We start from the raw sequence: 22,603 nt of genomic DNA, 5'->3' as shown, positions 1-22,603 counted from the left end.
ACTCTGCTGAAAACTCAAGACGTATTGGATACACCAATAGGCGATAGCATAGGTGCAAGACTCCACTTGTATATTTAGATTTTAAATACAATGCCACTTCCTCGTTTCCTGGGGCCTCGATAATTTACATTGTACTTGGTTGAGCTATTGAATGAGAAATTTTACTGATATCAATCTAAGATCTGTTTTATGATGATAATTCACTTAATAATAATTCATTGAGCCTTACTATGTGCCAGGCACTGTGTCTAGGACTTTGTATCAATTATTTAATTTACTATTCACAACATCCCTATAAGGTGAATCTATTTAATTTTTAAGTCTTTACTAATTTAATATTATAGAGCATACTGGACAAACACTTGGCTTAGTCATTGTTACATTACTATTTTATTTATAGTTGAGATTTAATTAGATTCTTTAATATGTCTTGTTGAAAAATTTAATCTGAAATTTGAACAGCAGTCGTGTATAACAAAAAAAAATTGTACTTTAAGCTGCATGGACTTGTAGAAGGAAAAGTTTGAGATTTCTAGAAAATAAAATGCTTAAAAGAGATGTTTGTCTTTTAAGTTTTAGGTGAATTTGTTTTACTATTATAATTCAGGATTTATTCTATGGCAATGATATAGCACTTTAAAAACAGTCAATTTACCTTTTAACAGAGAAAAATAGACATTGTAGTAGGTTATGTCCTCAGAAGATAGATAGGCCTTGTCTCTATAATGAAGCATTGTTTTAATTATGTATGGGAAATATGTGTATTTTAAAAAGAAGCCAATCTATTTAAGAAGTACATAAAGTCAAATATCTTTTAGGTTTAGAAAGAAAAATTTAGTGAAGAGCATAGCGAAGTAAAGGCAAATTTTCACTTTTTTCTGTGTGACAAGCGGAAAATATTTTATAATGCTTTTTCATTTCTACATTTATTTATAAGACGACATGGTGAAGTACAATTTTACATTTTAATGCTTATTTAACTTTATAGAAATGTGAGGGTAAAAGACTATTTTGTCCTAAAGTCCAAATACTTACCATAATTAAAGGCCATAAATTAAGGGCCTCACCTGATAAAATTATGAAGGAAATAAAGTTTATCCTGTTTTCAGGCTTCACCCCCCCACAGCCACTCTCCAGGTGCCTCTTACATTCACCTTATTCTCTGCAGCACCATGGGGAAAGTCGCTGTGGAAATGAGTAGGGCATATGTTAGCAATGGTGAGCTGACTTGTGGAAAAACTCAAGAAGGCATGAGAGGTCAGGTTTATTAGGGCAGTACGAGGTCTTGATTACTGGGCATAAGAGTTTGCATTTTATGCAACAGACAATAAGAAACAATTTCTAAAGACAAGTAATGCTGTGCTCAGATACGTTAGCATTCAGTATTTTGAATTTAGCTATTATCTTGAGCGTTCAACTTAATTGACTAGATTAGTATCTTTTTCACTTCTGAACCTACACCACCTCTTAAAAAAGAGGAACATTCTTTCTAACATTAATTATAAATAAAAAGCCACTTGAAATAAATATAGGAAGTTTAAATGTATCATTTATAAAGAATTACTTTTTCTAAGTGCCTGAAATGTGTCCATGAAATGAATTTTACCTAAATTTACAAATCAGTCTACCTACATTAGTTTAAGACTTGTAATACTGACCTTCTGTGTAGACTTTTTCGTGGGGATTAATAATGAGCAGGAAAATCAGCTTTTTCTAGCTAGTCATTAATTATCAGGAGACGCCCAAAACCTCTATTGTCATTGTTAAGTGTACCCACAAAGCTTTACAAGAGTTGGGTAGTGACTTATTTTAATTAAACATGAACCTTAAATTATACAGTTCCATCACGTGTGATTCCCTGCAGGACAAGTTTAAAAGACAAATGAAAATGTGTTTTGTTTTATTTTATTTCAGTTAAGTTCTAAATAAAATAAAATAAAACCAGAGCAGTATCTTACAGGTTATAAACATATGAGTTAAAAACATAGGTATAATGTATATTACATGATTTCTGTTGAAATACCAATTGAAATAAAAGGGTTTAAAAAAAAATCTGTTCTATAATTTGTGCCAAATACGTAGTAGAAGTTATTTTTTGAATAAAATAAGTGTATGTGCAAAATCCTAGTATATTTAATTTGGTCTTATTTCAGAATTACTTTTTATAGTATACTTTCCCTTTCCCAGTATTAAAGATTTCTAGGGATTTCAAAGAGTTCATAGTTACTAAATACGTATGTAGTCTTAACTGTAAAATGTGGATTGTTTGCTTAATATCCTTTTGTAGTGATTTATAGAAGAGGGTATTAACTATCATGGATCACTCTTCTACTTTATTTTTCCTTAGTGCTTATTTTCCTCATCTGTTTCCTTTTTTGTCTTTTTGTATAAGAAGTTGATCAGTTCATGAACTAAGGCTTCAAAATCGGCTTATGTAGTGAGCAACGTATTTTGATTTCTTTTTAAGAATGCACATTTCCTGTTTACGCCATTGGAGGTTTGTGTGGCTTGAATTTGCCAGTTTCTCGGCAGTAGAGTCAGCCCAAAGCTGAACTTATTTTTTCTATTTTCTATGGCATTAATACCAGGGAGGTGGTTTATATTTTCATCTAATGATGTTCTAAACCTTATAATAAAAAAGGAAATACATAAATATAAGTTAAATAATTATTTTGACAATGTCTATAGCTCAAGGGAAGCAGTAAAAGTAAAAGCTTATTTCGGAAAATGTAGTCAATAAATTAGGTTAATGTGATATAAATCACATAAAGATGATTCTAGAAGTAGATTGTAAGTAAATAGTTGTTCTCCATCTTTCAATGTTATTTTGTCTTTCCATCAATAGACAAAGGCTGTATTTATTTATCTTTGAGCTTCCAGCATAATATCTAGAACATAGTGGGCATTCACTAAATATTTGCCAAAAGCATAAATAAATGAATGGAAATAGACCTGAATCTCATATTACTTTTTTAATTCTTGTCATATTAACAATGCTTGCTCCAAGTTGCAATTTAGTACCTTGATAAAACAAATGTATCATCATATAATGTGGCTCACTATCTTCCTCAATGATTTATTATATGTGTCATTTTTAAAATTAAGATCAGGGAACATAGACCATTTAAAGCCAGTAGGCACCTTAGAGAACATTTGAGTCCATTTCTTTATTTTAGAAATAGGAAAACAGGTCCAGAAAGGCAAAGAAACTTTTAAATTAACTGCAAATCACACTGCTTGTGGACGAGCCAGGACCAAACCCTGTTCTCCTGGTTCCCAGGCCAGTCTCCTTTAATTACACCATGATAGGTGTCCATGCCAAGAACTCTAGAGTTCTGAGAGCTGTCTTTCAGTCTTCTTTATTATGGTGTTAAGTCAATCGATATACTTCCTTGAATACTACTTTGCTCATTTCTAAAGAAAAAGCAGTAAATTTCATCAGACTTCAGAGTATGTTATGTAACTAACTACATGTGACTTCACTGCATACCTTATTATTGTTTATTGCTGTGAGTTATTTATCAGCACTTAATTGTTTATTTCAATATGCCAGTTGTTTTTTTTTGTTTTTTTGGTGAGGAAGATTAGCCCTGAGCTAACATCTGTTGCCAATCCTCCTCTTTTTGCTGAGGAAGATTGGGCCTGGGCTAACATCTATGCCCATCTTCCTCTACTTTATATGTGGGATGCCCGCCACAGCATGGCTTGATAAGCGGTGCATAGGTCCGTGCCCAGGATTCGAACCCGTAAACCCAGGGCTGCCGAAGCAGAGTGCGCAAACTTGACCACTATGCCACTGGGCCGGCCCCATATGCCAGTTTTATATTTATTTAGTGCCCAATCTTCTAAGAATATTGAAAAATTATCAAGACATATTCTTATTCATTTTATGTATAACCAGAACATTTGATCACAGATGTATAAGATCATTGTCAATAATTTGAAATACTAGTAATGAGAGAATATGTTGCATTCATAAGGACATTTTTAATCTCATTGTACCTTCCTCCAGAACTGTAGTTAAAGCATTATTCTTAGAGATGTAAATGTAAGTGATAGGAACTGGCGTTATTCATCTATTCAGATGTCTAGACTTGTAGATGACTTTTCAAAGAATTTCCTTAAGCCACCTTATTTTATATTACTCCTTAAAGCTGCTTCTCTATTGTCATTATTGAAAGAATATGATTATATAATCAGACTCTGTCAGCTGGGATAAGGATTATTTTAGGCTCATACTGTGTTAGCCACAGACATTTTCTGATAAGAGGATACTGGGCATAATTATAGAGTAACATAACATTATACTTATCCATGACTTCAAATGAAAAATCATCCCAGATAAATGTAAATACTGTAGTTGAATAAGAGTTGATGCCTAGCCGAATTCATAATTACAAGTAGATTCAATCCACGGATGTTGATCAAGGGAAATAGAAATTTTGAGAATGAGTAAAATTTTAGTGTTTGCGGGTGTGGATGTTAGTTCTATAATGTGTTTTAGTAATTATGGTAAAAGATCTCAGTGAAACCAGTTTGTTTGCTGTAAAGAAGTGAGCTGTCCATTCAAAACAAGCTATTAGTAAGAGCAGCTGGCAAGTTTTCAGGTTTAAATTCATAAGTAAACTTGCATACTTTTCGTAGCTAAGCAGAAACCCCAGTAAATAAAATTTATATTTGTTGTAGTCTCCACCATTTCTTCAAAGTGCAAACCAATGCACTATTCCTTTTTGACTCTTCATGCCTGGTATTCTGTTTTTAAAGCCATTTCCCCAAAGCTAACTGTTTTCCAACTATGAGCTTCTTCCTCTACAATCTCTCTAAAAGACAGTTTAAATTAATATAGTATTAATGTAATATGTAAAATCTAATTTATTTGTTTATCCATTTGTTTACTAACATTCGGTTGAGGAAAACTTTGTCTAAAGACTTTTGTCCACATTCGTTTTGTTGTAAATAGGTCTCAGACTTCCCTACACAATGTGGAATAAACGCTTTGAGAGATGGACTGTGTCTGTGGTTCCCAGGCACGTTTCGATGCCAGGATATATTCAGCCAATAAAATGCTTATACTTACTTTGTGGAGCGCTGTGTGCTTTGGAAGTGTTTCCATCCCAAACATTTAACTACTGGTGATAAGACCATGGAAACTTTTAGTACCACTGCTCTCCACTCCCTCTCCCTCCTCTTAGCAGAACAGACCAGTTCTTCAGGGCCAAATCTATGAGCTTACAATGTCCCTATTGAACCGAAAAGATACTCATATCATACATAATACTTCTTTTGTTTACCCACCTAAACTATTCATTATCATGAAAAATACATCTAACAGAATCAACAGAAAGAAAATATGTAGAATTCTTGTTTGGGAATCTAGTAATACATACAAATTTAGAAATGCTGTCCATTTATTTAGATACCACAAGATCAATTTATACCTACATTTATTTGTGCTTTCGATTCATACTGGAAATTTTCAAATGTGTATTTGTCAGATCTTCTTTGTCGCATCTTAAATAGTCTGGCACCGCGGTTACTGAGATGGGATAACTCTTCCAACATGATGTCTTTGGGGATGCTGACCTTTTTGCCCAGGTCTATGCCATCTACATCTGTAAAACAATATTCACGTGCATGAAAACCTCAAGGCAAGTATTTTTAAATGCTTCGCTAAATTCCATAATTTATTGTCTGCTATATGCTAGTCTGGTGACTAAGATACAGGCTCTTTACTTAGACTGCCTTAGGTTGCATCCTGTCTACAACTTTCTAACTCTGTGATCAGAGATACGCTACTTATTTTTTCTAAACCTCAATTTCCTCATCTCCAAAGTGGGGCTAATAGTAATAATACCTACCATATAGGGTTGATATGAGGATTAAATAAAATGCTTCATGTAAAGCATTTAGTATCGTACCTGGCACATAGAAAGAGTGAATGAAAGTTAGCTAACGGCACTATTAGTAGAATCTAGACTTTCTATATTTGGTGAGTTTTCAAATAACACTGCTTTAGAGTTATCTTAATAAGCTCTGTTTTGCTCCCCACGTTTTTATGTATCACTTTTAGCTGTCCTTATTACTAGAATGCCTATGCTTCCACCCACATCACCCTATTTCTCTGTCTCTGTGAAAATACCACTCAATCTGCATCCAGCACCAAGGAGCCTAGCATAAAGTAGGCAGATGATAAGTTCTGAATGAACAAATCCTTCTCAACTCAGCTTAAGTGCCATTTCTGTGAATCCCTTTTCTAAAATTTCTATTCATAATTATTCATGCCTTCTCTGTATTCCCATAGAACTGAATCACAATTACTTGATTCCATTTTTCTTATTTTACGGTTTGCATTTTTCTTTATGTTTTAGTCTTTATGACCCCCATGCCTTAAGTATAGGAGATGTTCAATAAATGAGTGTTATTTTCTGTTTCTAGTACTGAAGGACTTTTCTAAAATCCAAAAGAGATGAAACTTCTCCACTCCCTCCTTTAACCAGAAATATATTCCTGCGAAACCCACCGAGTTCTTTTGCCAGTGTGGACTGCTGTTAAATGCACAGGAAGAAAAATTGGACCATCATTAAAATAAATAATTATTCTGATTGATTGGGACAACATTTTTTGATGATGTGACAAACTAACCCTAATAATTAGGCTTTTGGAAGTTTTTAGAGATAAAACAACAGAATTATTTATTAAATTTTCTCCCCCTTTTGCTTTGAAAAAAATCAATTTGTTGACATATTTTGGCTTTACACGGAGAAGAGCTCCACTAATTATAAAAACTATAATGTCAAGACTTCCGCTTCTAAGAAGATAGAGTAGGTATACTTTTCCCCCATACTTCTACTAAATACAACTAAAAATTCTGGATGTTATGTATAAAACAAACATAAGAAGACTCTGAAAGTTGGAAAGAAGAAGGCAGACCAGCAAGGGACCTTAGGACCCAAGGAACAACATGGTGGTGAATTCTCTGGGTTTTCTTTTAGCCTCCTTTATCCCATTTATAGCTGAAAATGCTAGCAACCCAGAAACGCCAACAGGTACAGACAAAAAAAGCTCCAACAGAAGACTGTTCTCTCCAGGCAAAAGACCAGGAAAGGAGCAGTCTAACAAGACAGAAAACTTTTAGACAATAGCCACTCTGCTTCAGCCAAATACCACAGAAAAAATCTTTGGCCTCTCCCCTCAACAAAGCTTGTGTGGAGAGCCCAGAATTTTACCCTTGTGAGGCTGTAACAAGGTCCTCCAATACTCCCAGAGGGATGGTATGAAAGAGGTCAACCAGGAAGCTGGAACTTTCATCTGCGTTGGCCGGTAACAGCCCTCCCTGCCTGCAGTGGTAGTGGAGACCATGTGGGGATCCCAAACTCCTGCCCCCTCCTAGCAGAACCTAAGAGCCCCCCCCTTCAAGTTTCAATGGGGGCCAAGTGGGGAACCTGGACTTCTACTTCCCCCTGGCAGTGACAAGGTGGCACTCTCCTCCTCCTGCTGAAGCAGCGTCAGACTAGGATAGATGAAACAGAAGGCTTAAATAAGAGCAAGAGTCTCAGAACCTAATATGAAAATTTTCAGCTCAAATAAAAAATCACTTGCCAAGCAAGAATCAGGAAGATCTCAAACTGAATGAGAAAAGACAGATGCCAATACCAAGATGATTGAGAAATTAAAATTATCTAACAAAAAGTTTAAAGCAGTTGTGATAAAAATGTTTCAAAGAGCAATTACAAAGCTTCTGGAAACAAAGGAAAAAAAATATAGAAATCTTTAGCAAAGAAATAAAAAATTGTGGCAGAGAAATAAAAGATGTAAACAACCCCATGGAAACTTTAGAACTAAAAATACAATAATTAAAATTAAAAGTTCAGTGGATGGACTCAATAGGAGGATGGAGGGGACAAAGGAAAGAATCAGTGAACTGTGCAACAGAACAATAGAAATTACCCAATAAGAACAACAGAGAAAAAAGAGACCGAAAAGAAAAATGATCAAAGCCTTGGGGATTTGTGAAACTATAACAAAAGATAGAGCATTTGTGTCATTGAAATCCCAGAAGGAGAGAAGGAGTCTGGGGCTGGAAAAGTACTCAAAGAAATAATGGCTGAAAACTTACTAAATTTGGAAAGAGACATAAACCTACAGATTCAAGAAACAGAGAATATCCTATACAAGATAAATCTATAGAATGCCACAACAAGACATATCATAAACTTCTAAAAACTAAAGACAAAGAAAAAATCCTGAAAATAGCCAGAGAAAAATGACAACTTACCTGTGGAAATAAAATAAAAATGAGAATCACAGTGGAATTCTCATCAGAAATCATGAAGGCCAGAAGGAAGTGGCACAAAAGTGCTGAAAGCAAAGATTTGTCAACCCAGAATCTGATACCCAGTGAAAATATCCTCTAGGAATAAAGGGGAAATTGAGATATCTTCAGATGATGGAAAACTAGGGGAATATGTTACCTGGCGACCTACTGTAAAAGAATGGTTTGGGCTGCTATAACAAAATACCACAGACTGGTGGCTTATAAACAACAGAAATTTATTTCTCACAATTCTAGGGGTGGGAAGTCTAAGATCTGGGTGCCAGCATGGTTGGGTTCTGATGAAAGCCCTCTTCTGGGTTGCAGACTGCTGACTTCTTGCTGTGTTTTTACATGGTGGGACAAAGGAGCTCTCCAGGTTCTCTTTTGTAAGGACGTTAATCTCATTCATGAGGGCCCCACCCTCATGACCTAATCACCTCCTAAAGGCCCCATCTCCTAATACAATCATATGAGTCATTAAGATCTCAACATGTGAATTTTGGGGGGATACAAACATTCAAACTATAGCAAATAGCTAAAGGAATTTCTTTAAACAGAAAGGAAACAATAAAAGAAGGAACTGTGAAACATCAGGAATGAAGAAAGAATACAGCCAGCAAAAATGTGGGTTAATACAATAAGCTTCTTTTCTCCTCTTGTTTTCTAAATTATGTTTGATGATAGAAGCAAAAAATATAACACTCATATAATTATAAATGTATTTAAAAGAAATATTTAAGACAATTATGTTAGTGACAAGGGAGGGTAAAGGGACATGAAAGCAGGTAAGGTTTATACACTTTACTTGAACTGATAAAATGGCAACATCAGTAGACTTTGATAAGTTATGCACATATAATGTAATACTTAGAGCAACTACTAGAAGCTCTACAAAAACCCTTGAAAAAACTATAGATAAATAAAAATAGAATTCTAAAAAATGTTCAAGTAATCCTATAGGAAGGTGCGAAAAAGAAAACAGAAATTAAAAACAGAGATAACAAACAAAACAAAAAAATAAGATGAACTTAATCAGTAATTACATTAAATATAAGTGCTCCAAACACACCAATTAAAGGATAGAGACTGGCAGATTGGACTAAAAAACATGATCCAACTACATACTGTGTACAAGAAACTCACTTCAAATATAGTAATATAGGCAAGTTGAAAGTAACAGGGTGGGAAAGGATATATCAAGCAAATATTAATCAATGGAAAGCAGGAGTGGTTATATTAATATCAGATAAAGTGGACTTCAGAGCAAAGAAAATTACCAGGCACAGAGAAGGACATTATGTCATGATTGAGGTGTCAATCCACCAAGAAGCCCTAGAAGTCCTACAGGCGTTCACACCAAAAAACAGAGCTGCAGATGGAGCAAAAACTAGTAGAACTTAAAGTATACATAGACAAAATCCACAATCATAGTTGGAGACTTCAATATCCCTCTCAACAAGTGATAGAACAACAGACAGAAAATCAGCAAGGATATAAAAGAATTCAATAATACCATCAACCAGTAGGATCTAATTGACATTTATAGAATATTCTACTGAACAACAACAGAAAGCACATTCTTTTCAAGTGCCCATGGAACACATACCAAGATAGACCATTTCCTGGGCCATAAAATAAACCTAAACAAATTTAAAAGAAATGAAATTATGCAGAGTATGATCTCTAGTCACAATGGAATCACACTAGAAATCAGTAACAGAAAGATAACAGGAAAATCTCCAAATATTGGAAACTAAACAACAGACATCTAAATAATCCATGAGTCAAAGACAGTCTCAAGGGATATAAAAAATTCATTGAACTGAATGAAAATGAAAATATAGCATATCAAAATTTATTCGACACAGATAATGCAGTGCCGACAGGGACATTTATAGCAATAAATGCATATGTAAAAAAAAAAAGGAAAAGTCTCAAATCAATTTTCTAAGTTTCCAACTCAAAAATCTAGAAAAATAAAAGCAAAATAAACCCAAAGCAAACAAAAGAAGAAAATAAGAGCACAAATTTAAAACAGAAAAACAATAGAGAAAATCAATTAAGCATGGACTTGGTTTTTGAAAAGATCAATAAAAAATACAAATCTGTAGCTAGAATGACACACAAAAAAATATAGAAGACACAAGTGACCAATATTAGGACAAAACAGAGGCTATCACTACAGATACTGCAGATAGCAATGGATAATAAGAGAATATTATGAACAACTCTACACGTCAATTTGAAAACAGAAAAAATTTACCAATTCCTTGAAAATCACAAAGTACCACACCTCACCCAACATGAAGTAAATAATTTGATTAATCCCATAACTATAAGGCAAATGAATTTATAATTTTAAAATCTTCCAAAAAACAAATCTTCAGACTTAGACGGTTTTACTGGAGAATTCTACTGAACATTTAAAGAAGAATTAACACCAATGCTACATAATCTCTGCCTGAAAATAGAAGAGGGAACACTTCCCAATTCATTTATTAAACTAATGTTATCCTGATACCAAAACCAAACAAAGACAACACACGAAAAAGAAAGCTGCAGACCAATATCCTTCATGCATATAGAAGCAAAAATTCTTAACAAAATATTAGTAAATAGAATTCAACATTATATAAAAAGAATTCTACACCATGAGCAAGTGGAGTTTATTCTAGGGATACAAGGCTGGTTCAATATTCAAAAATTAATGTATTCCGCCATATTAACAGGCTAAAGAAGAAAAATCACTTGATCATACCTTTGGGATCTAGGACTGGGCAAAGTGTTGTTAAACTTGACACCAAAAGCACAATCCATAAAAGGAAAAATTGATAAACTGGACTTCATCAAAATTAGAAACTTTTACTCCAAGAAAGACTCTGTTAAGAGGATGAAAAGATAAGCTAGAGTGGGAAACAATATTTGCAAAACACATATTTGACGACAGGCTAGAATATATAAAGAACTTTCAAAACTCACCAGTAAAAAAGCAAACAATCCCATTAGAGCATGGGCAAAAGACAAGAAGAGACATTTCACAAAAGAAGATATACAGATGGCAAAGATGCATATGAAAAGATGCTCAACATCATTAGTCATTAAGGAAATGCAAATTAAAACCAGAATGTATCAGAATGGCTAAAATAAAAAATAGTGACAGCACCTAATGCTGGGGAGTGTGGAAAAAGGGGATCACTGCTATATTGCTGTTGGAAATGTAAAATGGTACAACCACTCTGGAAAATAATTTAGTAGGTTCAGTTAAAAACTGAACCCCAACGAAATGAAAGCTTATGTTCACACAAAGACCTATATACAAATGTTCATAGCAGCTTTATTCTTAATAATAAAAAAACAGAAACAACTCAGATGTACCTCAATGGGTAAATGGTTAAAAACACTGTGGTCCATCCATGCCATGGTATTCAGCAATAAAAAGGAACAAACTATTGAAACACACAACACCTGAATGTATCTCCAGAGAATTACACTGAGTGAAAAAGCCAATCCCTGAAGGTTACATACAGTATGATTCCATTTATATAGCATTCTTGAAACAAACAAAAAATATATATATAGGGATATGGGGAGCAGATTAGTGATTGACAGGAGTCTCTTGACTATATCATTGTCAATATTCTGGTTGTGATATTGTACTACAGTTTTGCAAAATGTTGCCATCAGAGGAAACTGGGAAAAGGTACATGGGATAACTCTATTATTTCTTACAACTGCATGTGAACTACAATGATTTCAAAATGAAAAGTTTAGCCAAGAGCTACAAGCCATAACAAGACATGAATGATCCTTAAATGTATATTGCTAAGTGAAAGAAGCCAGTCTGTAAAGACTACTTACTATATGATTCCAACTATACGACATTCTGGAAAAGGCAAAACTATAGAAGACAGTAAAAGGACCAGTGGTTGCCTGGGGCATCGGGGGAAGAAGGGAGGGATGAAGAGGTGGAGCGCTGGGGTTTTTTGGGCAGTGTGACTTTTCTGTATGATACTCGAACAACAGACACATGACATTTTGCATTCGTGGAAACCCATAGAACAGTACCACACAAAGTGTGAACCTTAATGTAAACTATGGACTTTAGTTAATAACAGTGTATCAATATTGGTCCATCAATCATAACAAGCATACCACACTAATGCAAGATTTTAATAATAGAGGGAACTGTGTGTTGGGAGAAGGAGCATATAGGATCACTCTATACTTTCTGCTCAATTTTTCTGTAAACCTAAAACTGCTCTAAAAAATAAAGTCTGTTGTTAAAAAAAAGTTTAAAAAAATTTCATAGCCCTTCCTAATGCAGTGCAGAACAGCTTTGTCTGCTCTCTAGGATGCCAAAAAAAAAAAATCTGTGCTTTACAATCCCCGGGGATGGCAGAAATAGCTTATGCAGGAGGAAGAGAAGGCACACAGCAGAGGAGATGAGGGTATTTTATAACAGTTGCCTGGGATTCCTCTGCCACCTGTGCTGAGTTCGACAGGGAATAGTCTCCTTTGTTTATCTGCAAGTGTTTGGAGTCGTTTACCGTGTGCTTGGAGCAGGAAAGGAGGAGCCAGGTTATTTTTCAGTGTCTCTGACTACCTACCTCAATATTCTAGAAAGCGTGACAGGGGTGGGCAATTTCAACTTTTTGATTCTGGAATCACAATAGCAAGTTCCCTTTAGATCACACAAGATAGAAGGACTCATTTTTTTTTTTTTTTTTTTTATTTGTGAGGAGATCAGCCCTGAGCTAACATCCGCCAATCCTCCTCTTTTTTTGCTGAGGAAGACGGCCCTGGGCTAACATCGGTGCCTATCTTCCTCCACTTTATATGGGACGCCGCCACAGCATGGCTTACCAAGCAGTGCGTCGGTGAGCGCCCGGGATCCGAACCAGCGAACCCCGGGCCGCCGCAGCGGAGCGCGCGCACTTAACCGCTTGCGCCACCGGGCCGGCCCCAGAAGGACTCATTTTTTATAGTAATTTGGTGCAATAACTTCTTTAAATGCTTCTTAAAATAATTCGATTAGCAATGCAGATAGAAGAAGAGAATAAAATAATAACAGAAAATCGAAATCCACAGATTTTTGTCCATTAACCTTTTCTAGAAATACATATTCCATGTAACGTAATTATATGTTACAAATAGTGTTTTTAAACAAATTTAGGTTTTTCCTGAAAGGTCTTTCTAATGGGACATTTTCAAGAAATGAAAAATGCCCCAGAATTGGCAGCCACGAGATGACACAGAGATGATAGTCTTCACAGTAATGGCATCTTTCTCCTTACAATTAACGCTACAAAGTTTTTCTATAAAGAAACCAAAACAGGGATGCAACTTTTCTCTTCCTCCTCCCTTCTATTACCAATTCGAGTCATTATAAACAGCTAAATGAAAATAGAAGTGCTAGAAAAAGGAACAGCATATTATTACGTTAATTCCTATAAATTCTAAATTTTAAGCTGTGGCGGAAATTTAATTTTGGGGCCCCAAGATGAAAATCTGAGAAAATGTTTTTATGTCATTTTCTTCTTCCTAATGACCGGCCCCCAATATTAGCTGATTCCACCAATATTTCTGAAATAACCATGTGACTTAAGTGAATTCCATCCCTCTGGCCCCTGAGATTTACAATAGTCTTCTGGGGTGTGTTTGACAGGAATTCATCACCTTTGTGAATGATTCAGGAACAGGTATGTGACCTGACCTAGGCCAATGAGAGTGAAGATCAGGACTCTTATCTGTGAATGTTGTGCCAAAGATACTTTCTTTTTCCGCTGCATGTAAGCACTGAAGTATATTGCCTAGGAATCTGTTGGCAAGTACTTGGCAGAATGATAGAGCCAGGCTTGGGATGAAGCTTACCCCAAGGAAATCAGAGCAGAGACAGAGAAAGAAACTGGGTCCTTGATGGCACACTTGAGCTGCTCGATGAAGCCTTACCAGATCACCTCTGAACTTTTCAGATACATGAGCCAGTCAATTCCCTTATTGTTGAAGATATTTTAAGCTAAATTGACTTCTGATTTTCTGTTATTTTCAACTAAAAGCATGCTAACTGATATAGTTATTCTCTCTAGATCCTCGTCTCACTGTTGTAGGTCCAAAAAGTATACAAGATTGGAATCACAAGCAAGAGCGAAGAAGGCTAGCCTAGAAGCCCAGTAGTGGAGTCTCAAAGAGGAAAGGGAGAAGACAGCAGAGGTGTAAAAGAAAATGGTTATACCCCTGGCCACAGACTCCTTTGGGTTCATAAGAAACATTCACTCCTTTTTAGCAAAGCACTACAACCATCACTCAAGCTTCTCCAAGGAATAGATGTGCAACAAGAGCCATGAAGACCTTATCTACCCTCAATGGAGAACTCAAAGAAATAATCTGCTGGTACAGCCCATTGTTACTAGGAAATTTATACCACGCGAGAGGAGAAATAAGAGACAAAAAGGAAAAAGGAAGAGAAGTCACACGAAATAATTGACGAACTCTCAACCTCTTACTCTTCATGCTCTATTCCGCTTCCTTTATGCCTAAATTTTTTCCCTCTTACTCGTAAGTAATAGACAGTGAGTTAATTGTCTTTGAGCGACCATCTGAAGGTATTACGGATCTCTGGGGCCAGAAGCACCAGGTGAGAAGTCCAGTGGTGGGCTGGAGCAAGCTTGTACTGGCTCCCAAGAGTCAAGTGATAAATTTTCAGGAATTCTGCGAGCCAGTAGTTAAATTCAGTAAATAAAACCGTTATTAAAATTAAATTACACAAACTTAATAATTAGGTAAATTATATTAAAAACAAAGCAATAAATACTCAAAAAGCATCACTTTCTAAATCTTTTACCACTTTTTGCTGTTATCTATGTTCTTGACGTTATTTATATCTATTGTATCTGTATGTTGGAAATACTGTATAATGTTGTATTACTGCTCATCTCTTCCTAACTCTGCATTCAGTGCCTCCTTGATGGTAGCTTGAAATTGGCCATGGTGGTAATATTTATACTGCAGAAATTGGCAAACTCTACAAACCAAGGCATTTTTCCTCCCAAAGAACCAGTTGTTAAATATTTACTAGCATACTACTAGACACACGAATATGTTGTCAATGTGTTTTGCATAAACAAACAACAAAAGATGTAAACTAAATTCTCCGAGGTTTTTTTCCCTTCTCTTCCAATAGTTAAATTTCTGATGTAAGTGGAGCAGGAGTTCCAGACCATCTGTGAGTTGGAGAATCTAATGTATGAACATTCTCATTACTTAAATCTTCAGAGTGAAGAACGCTGTCAACTGGGCACACGGAATTCTGTGTTCAGCTGTTCCCTGCCCTTTATTGCAAACCCTTGGGCAGGGTCTGAACAGTGTGTTTAATCTGGATGCCTGATAAATGATATAACTTATTCAGGATGCATATTCTTGCCCTGATGGATTAGAAGGTTGTCTTTGTGGCATTAGATCATCTATTGAAAATAATATTGCTAGGCATACTTTCCTACTGATGCCATTTATAGTGATCCAGAATTTTCTATTTATTCTTTAAAGGTATTATAGGACTTAATCTATTATATTTTGCTACTATTTCAAGGAAATCAGTGATTGTTTTTGAATAGTTAAATATTGAATTGTATAAAGACATAGACATATAACTTTAGGGTCTTGACCTTAATCTAATTTCCACCAAAAATCCACAATTTTTCATCTACCAGAAATATTAAGTAATTGTTACCAATATTCTTTCTCATAGTGTCCTCAAATGCACAATATTTTTGTGGTTAAATTAAGATTTAAAATCTTACATTAGAAAGTTCCAATATTTTGGTTTTTGAGTATACTTTTCTTCCACTTTCATGCTGTGGAGCCACATTACTGTAAGTACTAGAAACCAAAGGGAAAAGTGCATTTTATTAGGAGAATATCTATGACATTTGACAATGTGATCAATTTCTTTTCCAAACCTTCCCTCAATGTGCAGTCTTATGAGCAGAAGTTGGACTTAAATTCTTCCAAAAGGAAACATTCTTTTTTTCACATTTATTTCAGAGGTTAACACTCTGAAACTTAGTCAACAAAGATTTATGTGTGCATAGGTAGTTCTGTAGTTTTAACTTGAAATTTTGACTCTGCAGAAGTAACCTATTGGGTTAGATCAGTGAATCCAATTCACAGTTTGCAAAGATACTCTCTTACAGATAATTGTAGTAAGACAAAATTCTTTCAAAGCTGCTTCCCCATGATTCACTGGCAGTTGCAATTCTGGTGAAATGGGCAAAACCACCTGCTGGGAGTTAAGTGAAGCTGATTTGCTTTAGGGTGGTCCTATTGATTTACTTAGAAGCCTCACTGAGGTCAAGAGATTTTTCTCTGCACTTGCACAGGCCTCTCCTGCCTGTTTACAGACAGTAGGCCTATATGGATTGAATAATAGTCCATAACATATACATTTTTGCATGATGCAACATACATATATACATATTATATAAAAGATAGTAGTCCAGATTGTGATTTTGAATAATGCCTGAAAAGACTACAATTGATAAAAAATTTATTAATAATTTTCTTCACATTAAAAAGTGGATTTTGAAACCCACCTGGGATTCTTTATTTTCGTCTTTCATGTCTCTTCACCTTGATTTGAAATCTAAGACAATTCTATAAAGTTTTCAAATATTTACTATTAATTAAAATATTATCATTTAATAGCTGTGTAAATCTATAAACATTTAAGAAATGAGATTACCAATGTATTGAATTACACTAAGAGAATCATCTAGGACTGTGTATTGGATGTACATCTAGAGCACATCAGAGTGAAAAAGGCAACAAAGAAACCAGGATGATGGAATGGTACGGCTAGAACTAAACACTGTAATTGCAACTTTGGTGTAAACTAGAATTTAACCTAGCTCTCTGCTGCTACTTTTTTTGGAGGGCTTTATTAGTGATTTGGTAATCTATGGCATGCTCAGAACATCTAGGAAGTCACAAGACATTACTGCACATCAATTTTCAAAATAAAACATGCTTTTTCTTGGGGTTATGAGGATGCTAATGTGAAATTTTAAACCAAAGAAAACTAACAAACTTGTACACTGAAGCCTTGGGTTAAATTCTTTTTCTCCCTCACATTTTTTACATTTGGTCTGTGATATTTAAGGCCGTCCTGGTATCCTCGTTTTGATATCGATGACTTGATTAATTACAATTTAAGATATGCTTATACAGAAAAAGTACAAGAGGCTTTATACAATTATTCATCTGAAATTCGAGATTTTATACTCTGTACTTTTCAAAGGGCTTTTGCGAGTTATGTCAATAGTATCATTCCCTTTATCATTGGTGGAGACACTCAAATACACTGTTTGACTTGGGCACATAGCTCAATAAATTAGAATCGTGGAATTTTAGAATTAGATATATCAGCAAATCCAATCTCCTCATTTTCAGATAAGGAATCCGATGGCTGGTCTGGAGCCCAGGGCTCCTGGGCCCATAGCAACAGCACTCCATTTAGAACCTGGGCTTCCTGTTTTCAAACCACAAAGCTAAACTCTTTTCCTGAAATCACAAAAACAATCTACCCAGTCCTCTTCTGTGTGCTGGGAAAAGCTGTCATGAAGGAAAAAAACAAACAAAAAGCATACCAAAAAGCCCTCGCAGAGCCCAGGTGAAAAACTGTAGGGTGACTGAAGCAGCCTTAAGAGGCACTGTGGTCCTCCCTAGTTCTGAAGCTCTTCTTCTAAACCGTCAGCAGTGTCTGTGCCTAAGATCAGGGGACGGCATCCTCCCCGTTCTTCCCATGGTTATTTTAATTCCAATTCCTCTCCCCACCATTTCTGGACAGGTGCCAGTTGCTCTAGGGCGTTTCTCCTCGTTTCATTCTTTTTCCTCCTCTTTCTCTATCAACTTATTGCTCCCTATCCTTTTATCCTGCCCTCTCTCTTTTCCTTCAGGATTCAAGTCTCAGAGGAGTTACTAAGTGAGAGAGGAAGGTGATTAACACTGGAGAATATGTACAGATTCAGGAGTAAATGGAACAATTATAAGCCATCTTTTCTTGCCCCCATAGCTAAATCATGCATAGAAAGTGGCAAAATATTTTTGTATTTTTGTGTGTCTTGCAGAATAACACTTTTTAGCTGGTAGCAACATGGATCTGATACTTCTGTACAAAGCTTCCAGGTTTAGTATCACAATAGTAACACAAGGCAGCTACCATCATCAGCTCTAAAACTTATAATATTGATGATGATCATGACATGGTGATAAGCATGGTCAATCTGAAAGTATACAGCCTTAGTGTTAGGGCATACCTTTTATTAATTATTTGTTGGGAGTGTAGTATATTTTGCTTCTGGTACATAATTTGACATCAAATCATAATGGATCCATATTGAGTAACAATTTGGGTTAGTGGTTAGTAGATGCTGGGAGTTATCTACATTTTTACTCATGCTATCCAGTTCTATGTATTTTAGTCTATGTAGACAGGATTTCTCAGTAATTCTTCGAGGTTATTTTTCCTTCAGATGGAATGGGTGCTTTGATGTAAAACTCTTCCTTTTGATTCTTATATTTTGGTACTGATTCATCTAAAAGTCTCACTGGATATAGTCTCTTTCCCCTACAACATGAACTGGACTGAACTCCCAGCTGATGTTTAGAAGACAACTCGTTTAGCTGTCTCATTGTCACATTTCATTTTCCTCCAGGCTAAATGTTTTTGTAAGTGATATAAAAATAAATGAGTTATGATACTGCAAAAAAGAAAACATCCTGATACGCAAGGGGAGAAAGGAGTGGGAGAAGGCTTTGAAAAAGTCCTTCTCTGTTCATTTTTGTAAAGGACAATCCAGTTCAAATTTGGTTTATTTGGTCTTATAATTAGATTGAAACAGTTGCATGCTTTATCTTAAATTATTCAGATTCTCACTGGTGTGAAGCGTTTGAAAGTTTGGAGGATTATTCCCAAAAAGGTTTCTTTGCAGTCCATGTCTCATTTCTGCATCCTTAGGAAAAATGATACTCCCCTAGCTTGGGTCTTTAAACACCACGTTGTACACAAACATTAAAGCTCCATATAAGATCTCAGAGGAAATAAGAGAAGGAAGTTATTTAAGCTGTTTCATAAAGTACTTCAGCTATTTTATCCGAGATGAGTTAAAAAGAGTCCGTGATTACCCCTGTGTTATCTGGAATACTTGACCTCCTAAAAAAGGCAGAGCATGTGACTCCACTTAGATGAGCTGGAAATCTACCCGTGACTTGGGTGGGAGGGCTTCAGGAGACTTTACACAGCCAGGACCTACTGGTGGTGAGATAGGAGTTTTGAGGGGTTTTCCCCTTTGAGATATAATTGTATTTTTTCTCTATATTTCAATTAAAAAGTTATGTTATACAAAAAAAGAAACATATTCTTCTCCTTATAGGTCTATGTCAGGACTAACATAGAGTACAACCCAACACATCATTTAAACTGGGAATATATTAAACAGATCCACTGATTTATGATTATGATGCAATTAGAAAATGACAACTTATCCCAAGCCTAGTTTTAAGGTAAATAATTTAGTCTCAAACACAAGTGATTGTCTGATTGTTGTCTTATTGATCAGGAAAACTATTCAAACAATTTCAAGTAAACTACCTGAAGCAGGAAATACAAAAAAAGCATAAAAACTTAAAAGAAGCATGAATTTCAAATCTTTGGGTTGGTGCAAATTCAATTCTGGGATCTGATTCAGAATTATGCTCACTTTATTCCAAGCTAGTGTGATATCATAGTAAAACATGGCAACTAAATTGAATCCAGTATGGCGATTTTGTATTGCAGAAAATAGAAGACAAAACTTAACAGGACCCTTCAGATATGACTACATTGTGTGGGGAGCATCTAAAATAATCTTTGAGTGGTTCTATTCAGGTTGCTTTATGGAAGGTGCAATGTGAAAACATCATACTTACCCCTGTTTGCAGCTGCCATATTCAGATCTTATGCCTCTATGTCTCGGTATTGTTCAGGTAAAAGCTTACATTTTTTGTCAATACAGGGGAAATAAGGAGGCATCCTGAAAACTCCACAAATATATCTGGAATGGCTCAAATCAGTCCTTAAAAGGGTCTAGATGTTCTACTTATTAACTTTTAAAAGTGATGTTATCCTTTGCCATGAGCAAAGTTGTATTTCCTTTATAACAATGAAAATGCAATGTATAAAGCATTGCTTTCTAGAATTATTTGCTAAAACTTAAAGAAAAGGGAGGAGTACAATATCATCTTGCATCTAATTTATACTAAAAATTTTTTGAATCATATGTTTGGTGACTGCAAGAACTTTATATTTTCCTAGAAACTATAAATAAAAGTAGATTTCCACACAGAATATCTTGGTAAATCAATTGCTAAATATGAAGACTGGTTTCAGGGTTAAAGAAATTCACAATGAATATGAATTCCAATTTGACAGCTTTTGTGAAAAAAAAGATGATAGAACAGATGATTTACGTAATATAAGGTAAAAGAAATCGAGATAGACCATATGCAATGGACAATGAAGACAAGATTGTATGAGACCTGTCCAAAAAAAAAAAAAAATCGAGAGTGATATTAACTTATAATGTGAAAGGCAAGCCAAGCAGAATGTACATCAGCTGTCAGATTGCTTCATTCCTCTAGAGCAGTTGTTCATCTGAAAATAGCTTCGAAATGAGAAAGGATGACTACAAAAGGCTTAGTTACCATAGGCTTGTCCACACCCCCTGGAGCTCCAGGTTTGTTATGACAGGATAGCAAGAATTCAAAGAGAGTAAACTATAGAATATTAAACAACATCAGGAAGGATCTACATTAATGCTGAGCTATATTATTGCTACGAATAATTTTTATTGATACCATTTCCATGGATTTCTTTCATGATGGCTGATGCTTGCTGTTTCTTCTGCTTCACCGTGGCATTATGTGATAGCATGGTTTTTTGTTTCCTGTTAAAAATAAAGGAACGTTATTGAGACAATGTGAGGAACTCATTTAGAGTATTTTATAATCATCCTTTTGAAAGAGAGCCTCTTTGCTCTTTATTAAGGATTCACTATCGCTTTCTCCAGAAAGACTTTCATATGCATTCCTTGTCTGGTGACAGAGCATGTTAGTCATTGACAGGCGATGAATGTCACAGTAAACAGAGAATGATTCTCGGAGTTTCAGGCCCAGTCTTATCTGTACACTAGCACAATGGTCATCAGGCAATGAGAAACAATGGAAGAGCTGGCCTCCTTCCCCTCCCTCTCTCTTTTCCACAGTTTATTTTAATCTGTCATCGTTTCCTTATTGGCCTTCATTTGTACCAGCATCACAGTACATCAATTCCAGCAAACCGTAAGAATGAAGAAAGGACCCCAGATTAAACCAGAATTTCTTGGTGATGACATTTTAATATTGGCATCAACAGCTGTCCCTAAAAGCAGAGAATGCCCACTTATGAGTCACAATTCTGAACTTCCTTGGAAACTGACTAATAAAACATGTTAGGAAACAATATACTCACCTTGCTCTTAGATCGTGCTTTTCAGCAGGGATGAATCCCAATTTGTGGAAGAAAGACTGGAGATGGAATATGGATGGCACTTTGGCCCGATGGTTTTTATCCTTGAGCCTGGGACGGCATGGTCCCTAGCTCTGACTCAAACTGGGGTCTGAGCCTTTCTGAAGAGAGCGGCATCCAGCTGACATCAGCTGACTATATATAGCACCAAATACTTCAGCTACTCATATCTTCCTGGCGAAAGGGAGGAACAGAGAAAGATTAGGTTCTCTCCATTGTATTTCTAGTTTGTGAGATGGTTGAATGAACATACAAAAAGTTTTTATGGAGCACCTTCTGTTGGAAGAGATAGTAGCCAAAAGGGATTTTAAAAATTTTGTACGATGTAGCTCTCACGCTACATCTTAATTGGGGTGGCAAGAGACACATCCGTGAACTAGAACAGAATGATAGGTTATTAACAGTTAAAATGAAAGTATGGACAATAGTACCTATGGAGTTTCAAGAAGAAAGAAAACAATATGGGGTGGGTCAATAAAGCCATCCCTTAAGCAGGAATGAGAACTTACGTGAGGTTCAGAAAAATGGGTAATATTTGAATGGTGAAGGGGGGGAGCATTTTTAAATGGGCATTAAAGGTTGAGCCATGAAGCTCTCTGAGCAAAAGTTTAGACTCATAACTGGGTCATGCTTTTTCAAGAGACCCTTAGAGAACAGTTCCCACAAAGTTGGCCACTCTCTGCAAGATCTGG

At 35.6% G+C, this 22,603-nt stretch overlaps 1 protein-coding gene across 1 annotated transcript in view; it reads right to left on the bottom strand.

Moving 5' to 3' along the window:
- Positions 1 to 21,981, bottom strand: part of MYOZ2 (myozenin 2) — a 38,456-nt gene extending 16,475 nt beyond the window's left edge. Inside the window, exons 1-3 of the mRNA XM_058549763.1 lie at positions 21,855 to 21,981; positions 21,203 to 21,291; positions 5,443 to 5,612 (exon numbers count right to left, since the gene is read on the bottom strand). Coding sequence (XP_058405746.1) covers positions 5,443 to 5,612; positions 21,203 to 21,278 — 246 coding nt within the window. The 5' untranslated portion in view covers positions 21,279 to 21,291; positions 21,855 to 21,981. The remainder of the gene's footprint in view (positions 1 to 5,442; positions 5,613 to 21,202; positions 21,292 to 21,854) is intronic.
- Between the last annotated feature and the right edge of the window lie 622 nt (positions 21,982 to 22,603).

This window comes from Diceros bicornis, chromosome 11 (genome assembly GCF_020826845.1).
Source record: "Diceros bicornis minor isolate mBicDic1 chromosome 11, mDicBic1.mat.cur, whole genome shotgun sequence".
Lineage (NCBI taxonomy): Eukaryota > Metazoa > Chordata > Mammalia > Perissodactyla > Rhinocerotidae > Diceros > Diceros bicornis.
Note: the sequence above shows the minus strand (reverse complement) of the source record. Positions and strands in the feature narration are given on the sequence as shown.